This window comes from Protobothrops mucrosquamatus, unplaced genomic scaffold, assembly GCF_001527695.2.
Source record: "Protobothrops mucrosquamatus isolate PMUCROS unplaced genomic scaffold, P.Mucros_1.0 scaffold_57, whole genome shotgun sequence".
NCBI lineage: Eukaryota > Metazoa > Chordata > Lepidosauria > Squamata > Viperidae > Protobothrops > Protobothrops mucrosquamatus.
Window position 1 is genome coordinate 423,724 of NW_015386133.1, and position 19,057 is coordinate 442,780.

Sequence of the window (19,057 nt, forward strand, 5' to 3'; positions counted from 1 at the left end):
ACTCACCCTTTCAGCCACGGCCTTTTGTGCCAGTCCTTGAACAAGCAGCTGCTAGAATGTACTATAACCAATACAAAATGGCCAAGTGTGGGAGGGCCGCTGGACAAGTGTGGGAGGGCCGCATTTAAATAGAGCAGGGAGGGCTCTTAGCGGGCCGGATTAAACCGGTCCGCGGGCCGCAAATGGCCCGCGGGCCGGAGTTTGGACATGCCTGTGGTAAAGGTACTGGATTAGAAAGTGGGGGGTTGTGAGTCCTAATCCTCTTTTACACAGGCAAGCTAGTTGGGTAACCAATCATTCACTCACAGCCCAACTCATGTATCAAGAGTTACTATGAGAAGGTAGTAGGAGGGACTATTCTCTTTTTCTAAGAGTAAACATGTTCTTGCAAAATTGTGGATTTTGTGTGTTGCATTGTCATTGCCTTTTGGCAATCTGCAAGAAATAGCTTACTAATTGGTACTTGTTTATGTTATAAACTGGAGATGGGAGAAGTGAATTAGGGAAACATTCTCTAGGTCATGCTGGCTCAGGAATTCTGGGAGTTGAAGTCCACGAGTCATAAAAGAGCCAGGGTTGCCTACCCCTGCTCTAGGTTGTCCTCAACTTACAACCATTCATTTAATGACCAAAATTACAGTGGCGTTGAAAAAGGTGACTTATGACCACAGTCACATGATCAAACTTTGGATGCTTGGCAACTGGCATGTATTCACATCGTAGGGTTCTGCAATTATCACTTGCAACATTCCTAGGCAGCTTCTGACCAGCAAAGTCAATGGGGGAAGCTGGATTTGCTTAATGACCACATGATTCATTTAATAACTGTACTGATTTGCTTAACAGTCATGGCAAAAAAATCTAGTAAAATGGGGCATGTCTCACGTAACAACTGCCTTGCTTAGCAACAGAAATGTTGGGCTCGATTGTGGTTGTAAGTTGAGGACTACCTATATGAATTTTTCAGAATCCTCAAATAGCATAACCATTATGAATGTTACATTAAAAACTCCCTTCCCCCTTTCTGTGTTATTTTTGGGAACTAATACAGGCACCACGTTATAACTTTACATGCCAATCTTGCATTATTTATGTGGAAATAAGACAATGATTATTTCCAAGGATGCATAGAATTTTAGCCATATTTTTTGTGAATGAAATTTTATATTTGGCTTGTTCAGACAGTTTCCATCCTGTTTGCAAATTTCATATTGTGAAAGCAATGATTTAAATGTCATATGTAATAGTTCAATATATTATGCCACAAAACTGAGAAGCCACAAAACTGAGAAAAGCTCAAGTAGTTTGCTCAAAGCTATTTTTCATAGTCTACCCAGAATCAAGAACCTTATAGACATACTTCTTAACAGAAGGGCTGAAATCTTTGTAATTTTTTTTGTAATATTTAGCTAATGCTAAAGCTGTTGTATCATAGGCTTGTATCCATCTTCTACACTTACAGAATATTACAAATTTGGTGCCTGTTCAATTTATATACCTCTGTAAAAAAAAAACCTCTGAACTTTCTGTAAATGGCAGATGTTCGTGAAATAAGACAACCTATTGATTTGGAAATATGGTAGCAGAAGTTTTGTAAATTGTTTTTTATGTTGGGCAGGGATGCCTTTGAGGATTGCAACAAAATTTTCACTCATTTCATACTTGAAAATGGCAGCTATTAGTTTTCAGCAGTCTTGATAGAGTGATCTCCAACAGTTGCAAAAAGAGAATTTGAGAGACTGGAGTGGTTCTGAGGCCTCAGGTTGTCCACCTTGTATTCTACACATATTTCAACTGTTTAATTGTACTTCAAATCCTTGCAATTTTACTATCCTTTAAGCAGAGTAGACTGCATTTTTATCTAAAAAAAAACCCCAACAAACACACAACTATACCCCATACAAAACTAGCATCCAAAGTATTGTAGTACCCCCATGCCTTAGAACTGAAGTTATATATTGGAGAAATTTGTTTTACTTGAGCAAAGACTGCATACTATTGTTAAGGAGGGAAGCTTTGTGACCATACAGTATCTAGAGCAGTGATGGCGAACCTTTTAGAGACTGAGTGCCCAAACTGCAACCCAAAACCCACTTACGCATCGTCGAGTGCCGGGTGGGTGTGGCCCATTGGCTGGGTGTGGCAAATTGGGTGGGCATGGCAAATTGGGTGGGCGTGGCTGTGGTGGTAACGACAGACTGGGTGGGACTAAAAAGTTCAATCAATTAATTCCAACTTTGCAAGATCTTTTTTTTTCCCAGGAGAAGTTGAAATTGACTGATTGAACCTTTTTTTTTTTTTTTGCACATGGTGGCGGAAGCCTAAAGCAAAAAGGTTTTATAAAATCCAGCTGAAGGCCTAGGACTGGGGCGACGGCGCGCGTGCCCACAGAGAGGGCTCTGAGTGCCGCCTCTGGCACCCGTGCCATAAGTTCGCCACCACTGATCTAGAGGCATAGAAGATAATGTATCAAGTAGGATTTGGATATTTTATTTACTTCTTTTTCCATTTACTAACGATTGCTGGTGTTTTAAAAAAATCTTGAAATTATTAAAGGAACATTTACTTTAGAAGAGTGAGATTTAAGCTGATTTTATCCACAGAATTTCTATTTCTCCCACTTATTCTTAAACTCTTTTTCAGCATCTATATTGAGGTTTGAAGTCTAACCTCAAATTATATAATTTATAAAGCAATCTTTCCCAACCGTATGTTCTCTAAATTTCTTACATTTCAACTCCCAGATTCCTACTTAGCATATTTTGAGATAATTATTTGGCTCATCTGGAAAAATAAACGTGCACACCTGCAAATTCTAATGCATGTTTGCATAGTAGAAATTTACTTCTTGGCAAAGTAATCTTGTCCTGAAATTGGTAAGGCAGTTTACTGAAATATATATTTAAGGGTGCTAGAAAAATGGTTTAAAAAATTGGGATAGCATAATTTAAATACTTTATTGGTGAACAACACTGTCTTTCTATTATCCATCTTTTTGAGCATGCAGAGTGCATCTTGTTAGCTACTAGAATGCTGGAATAGCTACTGGCCTGATATAGGTGGACTCTTACATTGTTAGTTGCTTTTGTATATTCATGTTCTAATTTATGGTTTTGTTTATTTTTACAGCACTTACAGCAACAGGATATTTCGTGTAACTTTCATGACTTTAGCTGTGTTATTAATTATCCCATTATTTGGAGCGCTCATTTTTCTGGATTGTCCAATAGACCCTCAGCCTATTAGGTGAGTACATAAGCATCTTTAATATCAGAATTTTGCATGTGACTTAAACGTTCACTGTGGACATTGTTATGAGGACCTTTTAGCTTTATGAATGGAACAGTGCTGTAGTCAATTGTTTAGAAAAACTGTTGTGCCATTACTTACAGTTGTACGGAAATGAAAAGACAACTGTTTTATATCTTCCAAATTAACAGATGAACCTATGGTGCCCTATACTGCTTTTATTTGCTCCTTCCTAAACATTACATTTTAACAGATACAATATATTTAATTTAAAAAGTTGTCATTGTTTTTAACTATGTTCTTTGGTACGCAATGTACAAGCTAGAACTTGTCATTGTCCGTTATCTCGTGACTCGCTATCCTTTTCAGCCAAAGCATAGGGTGACATATTAGTCACACAGTAGTAGCTCTTGCTCTGTGCACATCTCCTTGCAATCTTATCTTAGCTTCTCTAGTCATTTTGTGTATTTTTGCACTTTTTTCTCTCATCAATATAGGTAAAGTGCAGTTTTTATTTAATCTACGTATTAATTTTTAGGTTTATTTCTCATGTGAAGTAATGAGAAATAAACTCTATCTTTTTACACATTGCCTTAAAATGTGCATTGTCTTTGGTTTGGGAATGCATTAATATATTTACATTATTCCTTATGGGAAAATTTTGTTTGGCACTCATCAATTTTGGTACTCATCATGCCTCCCAGAACCAATTAACGACGAGTACTGAGGTACCACTGTAAATATATTTTCTTCTCTTTTTTAAAATCCAGCTTATTATTTCTCATTCCTTTTTGGCATTTTGTTACTTATCCCAGAAAGGAATAGCATCATGATGTTATTTTGTATGTATATTTTAATGTGATCTATTAAGTTTCATATCCCCTTTTGGAGACTACAAGACTTTAGGGAGCAATTACAATGAAGTACATGTAGTTCTTGACTTATGACTACAATTGGGAACAGAATTTGTTGTTAAGCAAGGCAGTTATTACATGACTCATGCCTGATTATATGACTTTTATGCTATGGCTGTTAAGTGAATCACAGCAATTAAGTAAATCAGGAAGTCATTAAGTGAATCCAGCTTCCCCCATTTAACTCTGTTCATTGGAAGACAGCTGAGAAGGTCACAAATGGCAATCCCAGGACAATGGGATGCTGCAACCATCATAAATACATGCCAGTTGTCAAGCACCTGAATTTTAATCATATGACCACGGGGAATACTATGATGGTTGTAAGTGTGAAGACTGGTTATGAGTCAATTTTTTCAGTGCTGTTGTAACTTCAAATGGTCACTAAATGAATGATTGTAAGTTGAGGACTACCTGCATTTTCAATATGGGTAATGACCAAACTATCTCAACATATTTATTTCATATGGATCACTTACTTTTGTATTCAGTCCACACTCATCCACTATCTTATATTTTACCATACATCTTAAATGCTCCATTCCTATTCCCATTGCATTCAATGTACTTTTATGTTTCTTCTGACATACCTGACCTCACTTTCAGATAACAAAATGGGAGGAAGTAGTTTTATATGCAGCAATCTTTGCTTCTTTTAATAAATATCCATTTCCTCAATATAGACACATTACCCATTAGCTTTAGCATTTTAAATTTCATTTTACTTCCTTTCCATCTATTTTCTCAACTCTAGTAAATATTCTACCAACACACAGTACATAAATTCACATATTTTTCTAGTGTTTGCTATTTATATATAATTTGCAATCATTCTATTTTCCCTGCCAAACACAACTATCATCTTCTGTGTAGCATTCACTGTAATTCATTCAGCTTCTCAGCTAGTAACAGCATTCTGCCATACTAAAATAAATAATCATGTCCTCACCTGTGCATTACAGGTGAGACCAGAAACATTTCCTATACATTTATCCATTAATAATAATAATAATAATAGTAGTAGTAGTAGTAGTAGTAGTAGTAGTAGTAGTAGTAGTAGTAGTAGTAGTAGTAAAGTTGGAAGGGACCTTGGAGGTCGAGTCCAACCTCCTGCTCAGGCAGAAAACCCTACACCATTTCGGACAAATGGCTGTCCAGTCTCTGCTTAAAAACTTCCAGGAGACGCTTCTCATTCTTCTCTTATTTTCTGCTCATTTTGAATATTTTGCTAAGCATTCAATTTTCCATTCATCCTGCACTGCTTGCATTCAGTAGCCAATCTTTAAGCCGCTACGAGTTGTGTTTGACTTATGATAGCAATTGGGACCAGAATCTCTGTCTTAAGCGATCCAGTTGTAAAGCACAATCTCATCGCTTAGCAATAGCAATCCCTGTAGTTCCATTGTTAATCGAATCCTACAGTTGTTAAGCAAGGCAACCTTTTGCCGTTTTTCTGCCACCAAAGTCAGTAGAAAAGTGTAAAGGAATGTGTGGATGACCTTGGGGGATACCAGCTCTTTAACACTATAAGCATTTTTTTGTCTTCGGTAATATAATTACTTTCTTTAGCCTGCACTGCGTATTATTAAATAAATAAATAAATAAATAGCTATCTACTACAGTCCAAAAACTATAGGCCCCCAAACCAAAAGCCACTCAAAATTTAGCTAATGCCTATTGTTCCCCATCCCAGACCCTTACAGACTTACACTGGCATAAGACTGTCACAACAAGAGGCAGTGATATATAACCGGATATTATCAGTGTACTGATGGTACCTCACCCCATGGTGACAGATAACCTCATCTAATAGAATCATATAGATGTGAAATAGGAGAGGAGAGAGCACTGAACCCTGGGGCACACCACGCTGAAGGGGCCGAAGGTGAGATCCCAATCACCACAATTGGAATTGATTCCAAAGAAAGGAGATGAACCAACACAATACCATGCCCAACCACCCTCAGTTCTCTGAATCTGTCCAGAAGGATACCATGGTCGATGGTACCAAAACCCACCAAGAGGTCAATTAATGCAAGACTGGATATGAACAGGAATTTAAAAATGCTAGGTGACAAAAATAATTTGGAAAACAATATATATTGGATATACAAATGAAACCCACTGATGTTTTAATAATTACAGGTTACATACAAATGACAATTTCAAAAGGTTAACCCAGATAACTGTTCCATATTGGATTTACAAAAGAGATCTATTAATGTTTTGAAGGATTTTGAGGGAAAGAACAAATAAAAAAATGAAATCAAATCAAATTTAGGACAATATGTGAAAGGATCAAAAACCAAAGTTGTCAAAAGTAAAAGGGAGGGATATAAATATGGTTTATTTGATCAAGGTTAAAGTAGATATGATGCTATTTCTGGTAACTCTTAATGAACTTTTGCTGACCTGGACTGAATGACGAGGCTTTAAGGATTTGTTTATAGATAAGAGGTGGAATATGGGGAGAAAAGATCATTTGTTGTATTTTAACAGAAGTGGATAAGTTACTAAAATTGTTTATAGTTGTGATGAAGGCGGAAATCATTTCTTAATATAGTTTTTCTTTAATATATTTTTCCTTTTCTGTTTTTCTTTCAATTCTTTTCTATTTTTTCTTTTTACTCTTAATTTTTTTAGTTTGCATTATTTTTATCTTTTTAATTGTAATGTTTAATGTTGTTAAAATTGTTACCCACTTCATTGGCTTGAACCTTAAGCTTACAGAAACTGTTACCAAATATGAAATTAATAATTGCATAAATTGCTTTGGATAAATTGAACTATGCTGTTTTTGAAAAATATCTGATACATCTAAGTTACTTGGTAAACCCCAGACATTAATTTGTATTAATTTCTTCTGTATGCTTATGAAAATCTTTCTTCTCGACAGCTTTAAAGAACCTCCTCTTCTTACTGGTGCTTTAGAGCCAAATGTTAAGCTTCGACAGGCAGAAAGATTATTTGAAAACCAGCTTGTTGGACCAGAATCTATTACAAATATTGGTGGTAAGCACAGATATTTGAAATGCTATTTTTAATATCTGCTTAATAAGTTTACATTTTCTCCCAGAAATCACTTCTGGATTCTAAACTATAAAAATTCTGAATTCTAAGTAACATATAAGATAATTTGTATCCAATAAAGTCCTGATATATGCTGATATAATATTACTGTATCACATAAATTAGCAAAAATCATACACATATTTCTTATTAAATGTGATATTACAGAAAACAAAAACAAACCCTTTCATTGTTCATGTGCAAAGAGTTTACCAGTCTTCATAGAGTCCAGATACTGAGGATACAATCAAGAGGAACGTATGCATTTTAATTTAAAATCATGTTAATTTGTTAAATTTGAATTTTAGTCCAAAATCTGACAGTAGTAGGATAAGCACAAACTATGTGAATTAATATTTGACCTCTAGAATTGTATTTCTAACAATCAAATACGGCAAATACAATTAAATAATATTTCTGTATTTACCTTTTATACCGGAAGTCCCCAACCTTTGGGGCACCAGGGACCAGTACCATGGGGAAAGGTTTTTCCACGGACCCATGGGGGCGTGGTTTGAATACTGCCTGCATCCCAAGGATGGAGCTTTGCTTGTTTGTGCGGCCCGCTTGCTGGCATGCTGCGGACCGGTGCCGGTGCCGGTGCCGGTTGGAGACCCCTGTTTTATACTACCCGATCATAATAGCTTTTTTTTTTTTCAACTAAAGGGCACAACTGAATGAGCCAATAATATGGAACATGTTTCCCTTGTATCACAAACTATTAAGCAAGAGACTAATTTTATTTTTAAAGTACCTTATGCTGATTTACTGTAATAGAACCTTCAAGATCTTTATTCCAAAGGTTATAAAAATACTAATTCATTAGATTATAAAATGAGTGTTAATTACTTTCACATCACTTTTTCTTATAACATGGAATGTTAAGGGGCTTACATAGACAAATCTTACCTACATTTTAAACAAAAGAGGAACTGAAATTGCTCTTCTGGCAAGAGACTAATATTCTTCCATAATTTAAAGAGTACTTGCAAAATGGTTGGGTGAGAGAGGTATTTGGAAAAAGCTTTAGTTACGGTATATTGCAGAATATTTAGCATTATTGAATCTATAGGATTTAACATTGACCCCCAATACTTTGAGCATTTGTATATAATGATTAGATATAATTATTATAGATAAAATAATTATATAATTATATAATAATTAGAGAAATGAACATATCCTTGGATCCCTTTCCAAATTATAACACCGTATATAAATTATACTTTCAAATGTGCAATATTTTGCACGAATATATGTACAGATTTAATCCAGTGATTATTCAGTCTATTTTAAATTTTCTATCACGAATATCTTTTTTTCTTATTTATGCATTATAAGTTATAAATTATAACCTTAGAATAATAATATAAATACATCTTATAAAAAAATTCCTGAATGTATTGCTTGTAAATCATAACGTTTTTATTGAACAAATAGAAAAAATGTTGTTATATTTATTCTAACAGGAACTAAATTTCAACTTTACGGAATACTAGATTCTGCTTATATTATTGCCTATACAGGCTACCAACCGTTTCTTGAGTGCAGGATCGGCCAATACCATCCTCCATGCATTCTCAATCCATTGCAGATGCACCCCTTGCTCATGTTTTGAAATTCTGGTTCAGAAATAATACTTTCTATCCTTTCTATCTGAAGTATTTGTGAGCAATTAGTCTACCTTGTTTCATTCCAGTCTAGGGAAATCTTCAAATCCAGTTGGCCACAGTACCAGATATACCCCTTCCTCTCCAATGGTTAGTCACTGCCTATAAACCTACTTCATCCTGGGCTGCTATGTTCTCATTTGACCAGCAGCACTTTTTTCCTTCCATTTGATCTATCAGTGACTCTAAAAGCCCATGAAATCCAGTAAAGTGTTTTAGTCACCATGTTTTCTTTACTAGTTTTGACAGCACACTTGCATTGCACTCTTTCATTTTCCAGTGGGGTGTCCTTTTGGTTTTTCCCCAGGCTGGATGAAGCATACGGTACTTTATTTTTCATCCTGTGCATCTTGTACTGGAATGCTATCATATTTGAAGCTATTTTCTTTTATTTCTGTTTCTACCACAAAGTTTCTGTAGAGCCACAGTAGAACACAGAAACGGAAGAAACCCTTGTTCTCTTTGCTTTGCTCATTCTGGCATCAAAGTAATGACTATGCAATAAAGGTAGGAGGAAGAATTGGTGTCAAAGGGGAGAATATGGGAAGGAAGTGTTAAGAAATCAGTGCCTGCAAACTTGGGAAAGCCACGAAAAAGGAGAAGGACTAGTGAAGAGAGAACTGTTCTTTAAAAAAAGGCAGGCAGTTATAAACTTGCCCTCTCTGTGAGACTTGCCCTCCGTGCATGAATGAGGGGCAAGAAGCAAGAGAACCCTAGTCCCTAGTGGTCATAGTCCAAACTGAGCACTAACCTGGTCCATTGCTAAAGAATTACAATCAAGATGGAAATCTTTTAAATCAGCCTTGGGAACAACCAAGTAGTTTAGATTGCTGTGCAGAATTGTTCTAATTTAGATATTGTATAAATAATTACTTGCTTGCATTACTCCATATTCTTTTTTTTTAAAGAAGCAGCAGTTAAGTGTATATTTTGGGGAGTTAAAGTAATCGTTAATCCTTTGTGGATCCTATTAATATGTTCAGCAATACAGGTTTCTGATTTTTGCTAATTACGAGCCCAATAACTCAATGAGCTTAACGTCCCTAAAACTGAATTTTGACTACATTATGCCAGAAAAATATACTGAAAGGGGAGGGGGGTAAATGACTTAGTAAACCTTTGGCTTTTAGATTTAAATTAATCAAGTATCATAGTATGATATACATAGAAAAGTACATACAGATTCTAGATTTAGTATTGACATTAAAAAAAATCTTAAATTGTATTCTGAATTCTCAAAAGCAGATTAAGTTTTTGTTTTTTGTTAGTGTAGTAAATGTAAGACTCTCATAAGATATCAATAAGCTTATTTCATATATTTTCCTGGAAAAGTCCAGGAAACCAAGCAGAGAACTTTTGCTTCATAAATCTATTTATTTCTGAGGAACAGATGTGTGAAGGAAGGACTTGATTTCCTTTCCACAGTCCTTCCAACATCGATAAAGAAGTCTATCCAGAAAACTGTATTAGGTATTTCATCTTGTAATTTGGAACTTTGCATGTTCTCTTTTTAAAGTAATCTTCTTTTTAAAGTAATAAAACTTCTATATCTCTGTTCTTGAATGAAGGGCTGAATGTCCTAATCCCATGCCTTCCCCCTACAGCGTAGGGAGGCTGCAATAGAGATATGAAGTCATTTTCCCCACTAGTTTTATCTTGCCATAAAGGCAGCCCAGGTGGTGAAAACACTATCGGTCTTATGCACTGTGGTAGTGAGAGGAATGCTAGGCAAGGCATTCCTTGAAAGATAAGCAGTGGCAGGGACCTACCAAGTTACTAGTCCAAGATAGCAGATGGTGCCAGGAAAAAACAGAGTTTCTCAGAAGAGCAAGTTTGAAACTTCCATCATGCCACCCTCTAGGCTCATCCATGTCACCATAGTTGATTTGGTTATTTGAAAAAACATTAAAAGAAGTTAGATAAGGCTGACTAAGAGAAAATAAAATTAAGAAAAAGCAATTGTAGTTGTCTTTTATAACAACCCTTTAATGTGTTTTATGGGAAGCTAGCAGTTTCTCAACAGTCTTCTCAGCAATTTCAGTAGAGCTAAGAAAGTAATTTTTAGAAATCTAAGATAGATAATCGTCATCATAGTGACAAGGTATTATCATCTGATAAAATTAAAGATGCTAACAATTTGGTCCAAACAGACCATTTGAGATTTGCTGTTCCATGTATGAAACTTTCTGTTCCATGTATTAGAACTTTATACAATATGTGAACTCTTTCTTTCATTATAAGGCAGTCTTTAGTAACAAATCTGAAGTTGCAGCTGGTATAAAATGTAGCATCAAGACTACTGACATATTATATAATGTGGACTTTTACTGTTAATTGTTATTGTAAACAGCCACAAGTCTGTAATATTTAAATAGAAGAACTATATCAATAAATCCTATCAGTGTAGACTTCCATTGATTTGAAATTATTGCGGTAGGTTTCCAGCCCAATTCATAACACTTAAGGTCATAAGGCCCTTAATAGTACAGCACCCAAGTTATATTTTCCATTCGTAAATATTTAGGGAGGTTCTGTTGAAGAATCACCCTACTAGGAAGGTATATGAGATATGGACCAGGTGATGGGCCTTCTTAGTAGCAGTCTCCCACTCTGTGAATATGTTCCCCCTAGAAGTAGGGGACCCCTGAACCCATTCTTCGTTTTCTGGAAGCAGGTTGTATTAGAACTGTTTCAGCAAGTTTTTGGCCCTTGGTGTTCAGGCAATCATCATATATTATTTCTTACTTACATTACTATTTTAATTGTAATATACTTTGAATTGTTGCTGCCCCCCCCCCGGGTCTATAAATAATAAATAAAGCTTATTGCTGATGGAGGCAAATGCATTTCAGTGATAATTCTATGTTATCTTCTATAACATAAAATATGCCAATACAAATATAATGGAAGGCAAACTAAAGTTTTGTTCTTTGAGGGTTTTGTGACATCACTGTATAAAAAGCATTTTGAGTGTTCTGAAGTCTTATATAAGCCTTATGTGTTAAATAAATGCATAGCTCATGTCAATGCTTGTCTCTCATAGATGTGTTGTTTACTGGTACTGCTGATGGAAAAATTCTGAAGATTGAAAATGGGAAAATTTCCACTTTAGCTCGTCTTGGCCATGGTCCTTGTGGTAAACAAACACTTACTTATTTTGTTATTCCTTTTATATTGTGGTTTGACTTGTCTAGTAAACCATTTCAGACTCGTTGCATACCTTCCAACTCAACATTTTTAAATATATGAAAAATTATTTCATGATACGTTGTTTGTGCATTTTGGAGTGGTAATTTTGGTTGTGTGGTTGTGAAAAAACCTATGGATATTTGGTTAACAAACTCCTTTTAAAGTGAAAGATAGCACGATAGGAATTTTCCTCTAATAAAATCTTGATAATATTTCTGGTTAACATTAATTAAGTACTGTGTTACAATATTCATCATTATGTATCTGAGAATTGAACAGAAGAAAAAAAGAATATTTATTTATACAGAGATGGGCAGTGAATGATTCTCCAGATGTTATACTGAACTCAGTTCCCTTCAGACTTGACCAACCTGATCAGGAAAGAGAGGTAATAAGAGTTGCATTCCAGTATTTGGAAGGTCGTGTATTGCCCATCCCTTCATGTCTAGCAAGATGCACTGTTGTTTTTAACTGCATCAGAATATGGGTTTTGTCATTATTATATGAAGAAAAAGGATATAAATCTAACTAAGCAGAGATGTTTTTGAATGTTCAAAATTTATCTTTTATTGGTCAGATTCAAGATTATTGATACTCTGTTTTGGAAGCACAATAGAAACTTTTGTTTAGGAGCTGCATACTTTATATTTATTTGTATTTTCTAAAAGGTACAAAAGAAGATGAGCCTACATGTGGGAGACCACTAGGAATCCGTGTTGGACCAAACAATACTCTTTTTGTTCTAGATGCCTATTATGGGCTGTTTGAAATAAATCCTGACTCAGGCAAGTCTACCTCTCCTTCCCCCCACATACACATTGCAACAAATCCTAGTTGGTTTTAATTATGATTTGAATGATAAGCTGTAAACCATGATATGCAAGTGACGCCTATTTTGAATTCTGCTTAAGAATCTGCTAATTGTTTTGAATCCTTAATATTAAATAAATTCAGTGCAGGCATAAGTAGAAATGATACACTCATACAAGTACAAAAGAGCAAAGAGTTTTTTAAAAATTGTTTTTCTGTGACCAGGTGCAGTCAGGCCACTTGTGTCTTCAAAAATTCCTATTGAAGGGAAGAACATGTCCTTTGTGAACGATCTTACAATGACTCGAGATGGAAGGAAAATCTATTTTACAGATTCTAGTAGTAAATGGCAGAGAAAAGATTATTCCTTATTAATCATGGAGGCTTCAGATGATGGACGGTAAATGTTTTAGACTGAGTTGTAAATTATATAACAAAATTGTGATCAAGCATCACAAGAAGAATAATTTTTGGGGGGATGATGGGGATAGCATTTCTAGAAACAAGTATTTGGTGGTTATTATTAAAATGTTAAAATAGTGAAGTAACATTTAAATTTCATCTGTTGATATTCTTAATTGAGGTATATTTTCTTATCCTTTCTTCCTTGACACAGGAAATTTTCTATTCTCTACATAGTTGCTTATCCTTAAGGAGAATAATATGATGGGTATGTGCAGGGGCAAAGTGCTAGTTTGGTGCTACTGGCCCTGTTATAACCCTAAATACCACCTTGTTTCTTGGTACAATTCAAGTGTTGGAGATACATATAGTTTTCAAGATACCTCAGGGACCACTGTATTTCATATTAACCTGTGTCAGCCTTAAAATCTGATGATTGGTGAGGCATATCTGGTTTGGGCAAGTTAAAAGGCCTTCTTATAGTAGTATAACTAAGCTCTGAAACTTCCTGGTTTGAGAGGCCAATTGTTCCATCAGTGCTATTTTTTAAATATGTTCAGCTATAGTTTGTTTTTATGCATAATATGAGTAATTCATATATATATATATATATATATATATATATATATATATATATATATATATATATTGATATAGGATTGTCAAAGATCATATTGAGATTGAGAGGGGACTAGTAATACAATTAGTAATACCCTGTAATTGTTCTGTCTTTAGCTTATTTGAATATGACACCGTGACAAAGGAAGTCAAAGTCTTAATGGAAGGACTCAGATTTCCAAATGGAGTCCAGCTCTCTCCTGCTGAAGACTTTGTGTTGGTGGCCGAAACAGTTATGGCAAGAATACGAAGGTAGATGAGATGCTTGTAAGGATGCTGTACAGATCCAGCTATTTTGTTAAGAATTGACTAAATGCTAGTTTAGTTTATTTGTCTGGGTAAATGAGTAGAAACATTTCCTATTTATGTATTGTCTTTGCTAAGCAAGGAGGATTTTTTTTACTAAGTGACTGTGTTCTTCAATTTCTAAAGAATGTTACTGGTTAACTGAGATGCTATGTAGGTTTTGTGATCTTTGTTTAGTTTTTAGTAAGCACAAATTTATCCCGTCCTTTGTTCTGTATTGCTATTGCTTTAATGTATTCTGTGTTCTTCATACATGTTTTATAGTTCCAACTGCATTCTGATCATTAGGGGTAGTAGGTTAGAAATATAGCATAAAATATTAATACATTCTTTGTTTCATACAGCAAATTTGTAAAATGTTATGCATTTTTAGGTATTATGTATCTGGACTGATGAAAGGTGGAGAGGATCTGTTTGTTGAAAACATGCCTGGTTTTCCAGACAACATTCGTTTAAGCAGCTCTGGAGGTTATTGGGTAGCTATGTCAGCTATTAGAGCAAACCCTGGATTTTCTATGGTGGATTTCTTATCTGAAAAACCATGGATTAAAAGAATCATATTAAAGGTAAGAAACAGCAGTAACAAATCTTATGTATTCATATACTAGACTAAGCTCAGCCTCCTCTAACTGAAATTCTTTTGAATAGGCTTCCTTTGAAGAGAATTTATTTCTTCTCCCTGTCCTGTTTCAGATCCAGCCATTGCAATTTTTAAAAAAATACTTTATTTGTTTAATAATACAGAACAAGAGAAAAAGAATAAAATAATAAAAAAGTAGGGAGGAAATAAAAGGAATGCAACAACCGTTGTAATCATTTTTTAATGTTGCAGTCAAGGCAAACACACTGAAAAGTATGGATTCCTTATCTTTGGAATTGGTATATGCACACAAAAAAAGGCCTGTATGAGTTTGTATTTTTAACTCTGAATTTCAGGATGAAGAACGAATGAAAATCATACTACCAGACACTCAGTTTCTGTCAGTAGTGGCAATTATTGTTTGGCTCCTTGCTTGGCCATACTTAAAGATTGCAGTTAAAAGAAAGTTTGGCAAATAAGATATTTTCACTCTCTAGTTCAGTAGATGTTTCTGTTGCTTTTATTGACATTCTGCATATATAACATCAACTTTTGACTGTTGGAAAACATCACGTTGCCCTGCCCTCCCCCACAGTTCCATGATCACAATTTGGGTAGTTGGCAACCTATTAGCATTTACAATTAGTTGCTAAGTAACCACACACACCCCCAGTCATGGGATTGTTATTTGCAATCCTCTTTGCAGGCTTCCCCAGAAAGTCAGTGGAGAAGTTGGCAGAGAAGGTTGCAAGCTGCTGCTGCTTGGCAAGGGGATTCCCTCTCATTTTGGGGGGCTGAGTGAAAGAGCTATCTACTAAGGGGAGCTGAATTACTTCACTGGTGTGGAGATGATCTGAGAGTTCTGCACTCCACGGAAGGTATTCTCTTCTGCTCGGTCAAATGACATCCTCCCACAGGGTGCAGAAATGGAACTCGGATCCTGATGATTTGAGCTCTGTTTATGCACCTGCAAAAGGAGTTCTCTTCTGCATGCAGAGGAGAGATGACATCTTCCCATCACTCTGTGGAAGGCATTCCCTTCTGCATTCAGATAGGTGACATCTTTTGGCAGGTAGCTCTTTCAGCCAGCCCCTGGAGATGAGATGAGAGGGAGCCAAACCCAAGCATAGAGCCAGCACAATAAGGTAAACAGTGCAAGGTGCCTCAAGTGAATTTCAGCTTGGAGGATTTTCAGCTTCTGAGCAAAGCCTTAGGGTCTCTTCTATCTAGGCTCCAAGCACCTTGTCCACTTAAACCACTTGTGATCACTTAACCCACACAATTGCTTAATGACCAGTGCTGGGATTGCTGTTGAACCAAAGCCGTCACATGGGCAGTCATTTAACATCACATTTAATAACCACATTGCTCATTGAGATTCCAGCTCAATTTTGTTCATAAACTGAACTATATAAAGGATTTCTGCAAAAGTCATGTAGCTTGAAATGGAGCAAAAAGAATATCCTACTTAATGTTGTGATATACTAAACATTCTTTTTATGTATTATACTTATAATCAGTAATTTGATTGTAAGATGTTATAAATTGCTATTTTTCATATTTCTACTATAATTATTTTAAAAAGTTAGACAATTCCAAGTGATAGTTATATAAGTTGTACTTAACGTTGTGTAATATCCTAGGGTATTCTCCAATTATGTATTTGATAATGCCATAAATATAAACCTAATGTAAAAATATTCCAACTAGTATTGAACTTTTCTAATTAAATCTATTTCAATACACATCCATTGATTAACAGTAACAATTATTATCACTTATATTCCAAAGTGCTTAACTTTGTCTGGCATTATGCATATCCAGGTATTTAAAACATGTAATAATGAAACAGATGACAGTAATTGATTCAATCACCTCAAATGTTGTAATGTTGATGATTCAAAGAAAACTGTCTATAACATGATTGTTTGTGTTGCAGCTGCTCAGTCAAGAAACTGTGATAAAATTTGTGCCCAAGTACAGCCTTGTGGTAGAATTAAGTGATACTGGATCCTACAGAAGAAGCTTCCACGATCCAAATGGAATGGTGGCAACACATATAAGCGAAGCACATGAATACAATGGACATCTGTATTTGGGATCTTTCCAATCCCCTTTTATTTGTAGGTTGGACCTTAAGGATGTCTAATTCTGAGTTGAAAGCATTACTGCTGTCGCCTTGAATTACTCTAGAATGACATGGATGAAACACACATTTTGGACAAAAATGAAGAATGAAGCACAGTCAGTCATGAGCACTGTAACACTGTTTAAGTAGCAGGATGCAGAATTAGTCCTTATTAGGCATGCCATACTTAAAACCTGTGAATTACCTTGTTTAAATTCTCTTTCAAAATGGTGGGCTGTGTAGATGTTTTTGGTGCACTGTACCCTCTCTATAGCACCTTTATTACCTTTCCAGAAGGTAAATAAAATACAAAATTACCTCATGAAATAATATCTGTTGCATTTAATATTTTAGAAATGCTATTCAAATCTATTATATGTATGTGGTCAGCTTTCCAAAGTTCAAATTTTTGTCCTGTAAATGCATCATTGCTCTGAAGTTGCTAATCTTAGATGATCTAATGCAGTAAACGTATTTCCAATTTGGATCATTATAATGCATGCACATTATAATAGCAATGCAATTTATAGTTGTCTTAATAAATTCAACATACTGCAGCTATAATTCCATTTCCAGTCAATGCTATTTTCTGCATGGATGGTTTTAAACACATGAAATTACTTGTAAGGAAGTCTAAATCTGAGGCTAATGTAACTTAATTTAGGAAAAGCTGGTTCGACTGTCCTATTGTTCCTCTATTTAATCATTGACATAACTCCTTCAGGCAGAGGAATGTTTTAATATTGGGGTGGTAGTGTAAAATAAAAGTCAGGATGGCAGCCATAACCATGCAATCAAAGCTGTACTGCTTTTTTTTAAGTGTGTCACTATGTATATTAAAAATTGATGGGGCTGTGGTCAGATGAATGTGGTGACATTTTTTTATCTGTCAACTGCATAAATCCATTTAATAGTCCTAGTTTTTAAATGAGGGATCACCCCTAATGCTGCTGCATATAACTCTCAATCCAACAGACATGTGGTGAGGGTTATTTAAAATTTCAGTCCAGTAACATGTAGGATATTGTCCATTTCTCCATCTTGCATTAAATTCTCATACCATTTCATTGGTATACAATGGTACTAATTTCCAAAGAAGCCTTTATTCCTCTATCAGTTGGTTAAAACTTCATTAATTTAATATTAAATATGAAGTTTAATCAAAAGTCTGTTAATTATGACTTAAAACTTCTTTTTCAGATACATAAGAAACTAATCTTGGTTACCCAAAACATATTTTTATTAAAAAGATTTGGCATTATAAAATTAAGTGCTTTCATTATGTATGAACAGGTGTTTTTTTAAATGTTAACATAAAGAATTTAAAAATCAGTATAAAAAAGCATGCATTTATTGTGTTGTTTCATTTGACCAGTTCCATCTCACGCATCCCTCCCATCCCCCAAACAGCCCAGGAGGAACAAAATAAACAAAATAAACAAAAATAAACTGGATGTTGAAATAAACTGCATAGTCAGAATGCATATTTTTCTGGTGCTGCTTTTCAGACAGGGAGCGTCATCTGCAGACAAGACCTGCATCAGGACTTCTTGCTTGCTTTACTTACATGAACAACCCACACACACACATAAAAAAAAAAAAAACCCAGAGAGGCAAACAGGTTCTTCTAGGTTGCAGATGGTTTGTAAGTTCTGCATTTGAGCTTAACACACAAGGGAGAGGAAGGAAGGATTGTTTCAAAACATCCATTTCATTCCCTGGGTAGAAAGCTAGTGGAGAGACCAATATAGTTTTTGTGGAGTGAGAGTTCCAGAATTCTCCAGAGGACAGTGTTTTGCCTAGCAACCAAGAGGGGAAAGAGTAGGAATTATAACACATGCAACATCCACTAATTCAACAAACATGGATTTTGGAAGCAAAGAGATACAAATTTTGAGCTCACTAGGGAAAATGCCAGTGCCTGGCAAAATAATGTTCTCTATGGTCTTCATCCAATACTAATCAAGTCATTCTTGCTTAACTACAATATTTCAAGATCAGCCACTTGTTACCACCCATTGGTCTACTTTTAAGTCCTACCTTTTGTAAATCACTGTTACTTTATAGTAGTGATGAGCAAACAAAACATTCCTGAAATCTACCATGGTACAAAAGGGGGGGG

General features: G+C 35.2%; 1 protein-coding gene across 1 annotated transcript in view; it reads left to right on the forward strand.

The window, feature by feature from the left end:
• APMAP (adipocyte plasma membrane associated protein) overlaps positions 1-17,496 on the forward strand; it is a 22,161-nt gene extending 4,665 nt beyond the window's left edge. The window contains exons 2-9 of the mRNA XM_015812142.1: positions 3,130-3,246; positions 7,060-7,175; positions 11,946-12,038; positions 12,760-12,876; positions 13,127-13,301; positions 14,039-14,173; positions 14,601-14,793; positions 16,747-17,496. Coding sequence (XP_015667628.1) covers positions 3,130-3,246; positions 7,060-7,175; positions 11,946-12,038; positions 12,760-12,876; positions 13,127-13,301; positions 14,039-14,173; positions 14,601-14,793; positions 16,747-16,956 — 1,156 coding nt within the window. The 3' untranslated portion in view covers positions 16,957-17,496. The remainder of the gene's footprint in view (positions 1-3,129; positions 3,247-7,059; positions 7,176-11,945; positions 12,039-12,759; positions 12,877-13,126; positions 13,302-14,038; positions 14,174-14,600; positions 14,794-16,746) is intronic.
• The last annotated feature ends 1,561 nt before the right edge of the window (positions 17,497-19,057 follow it).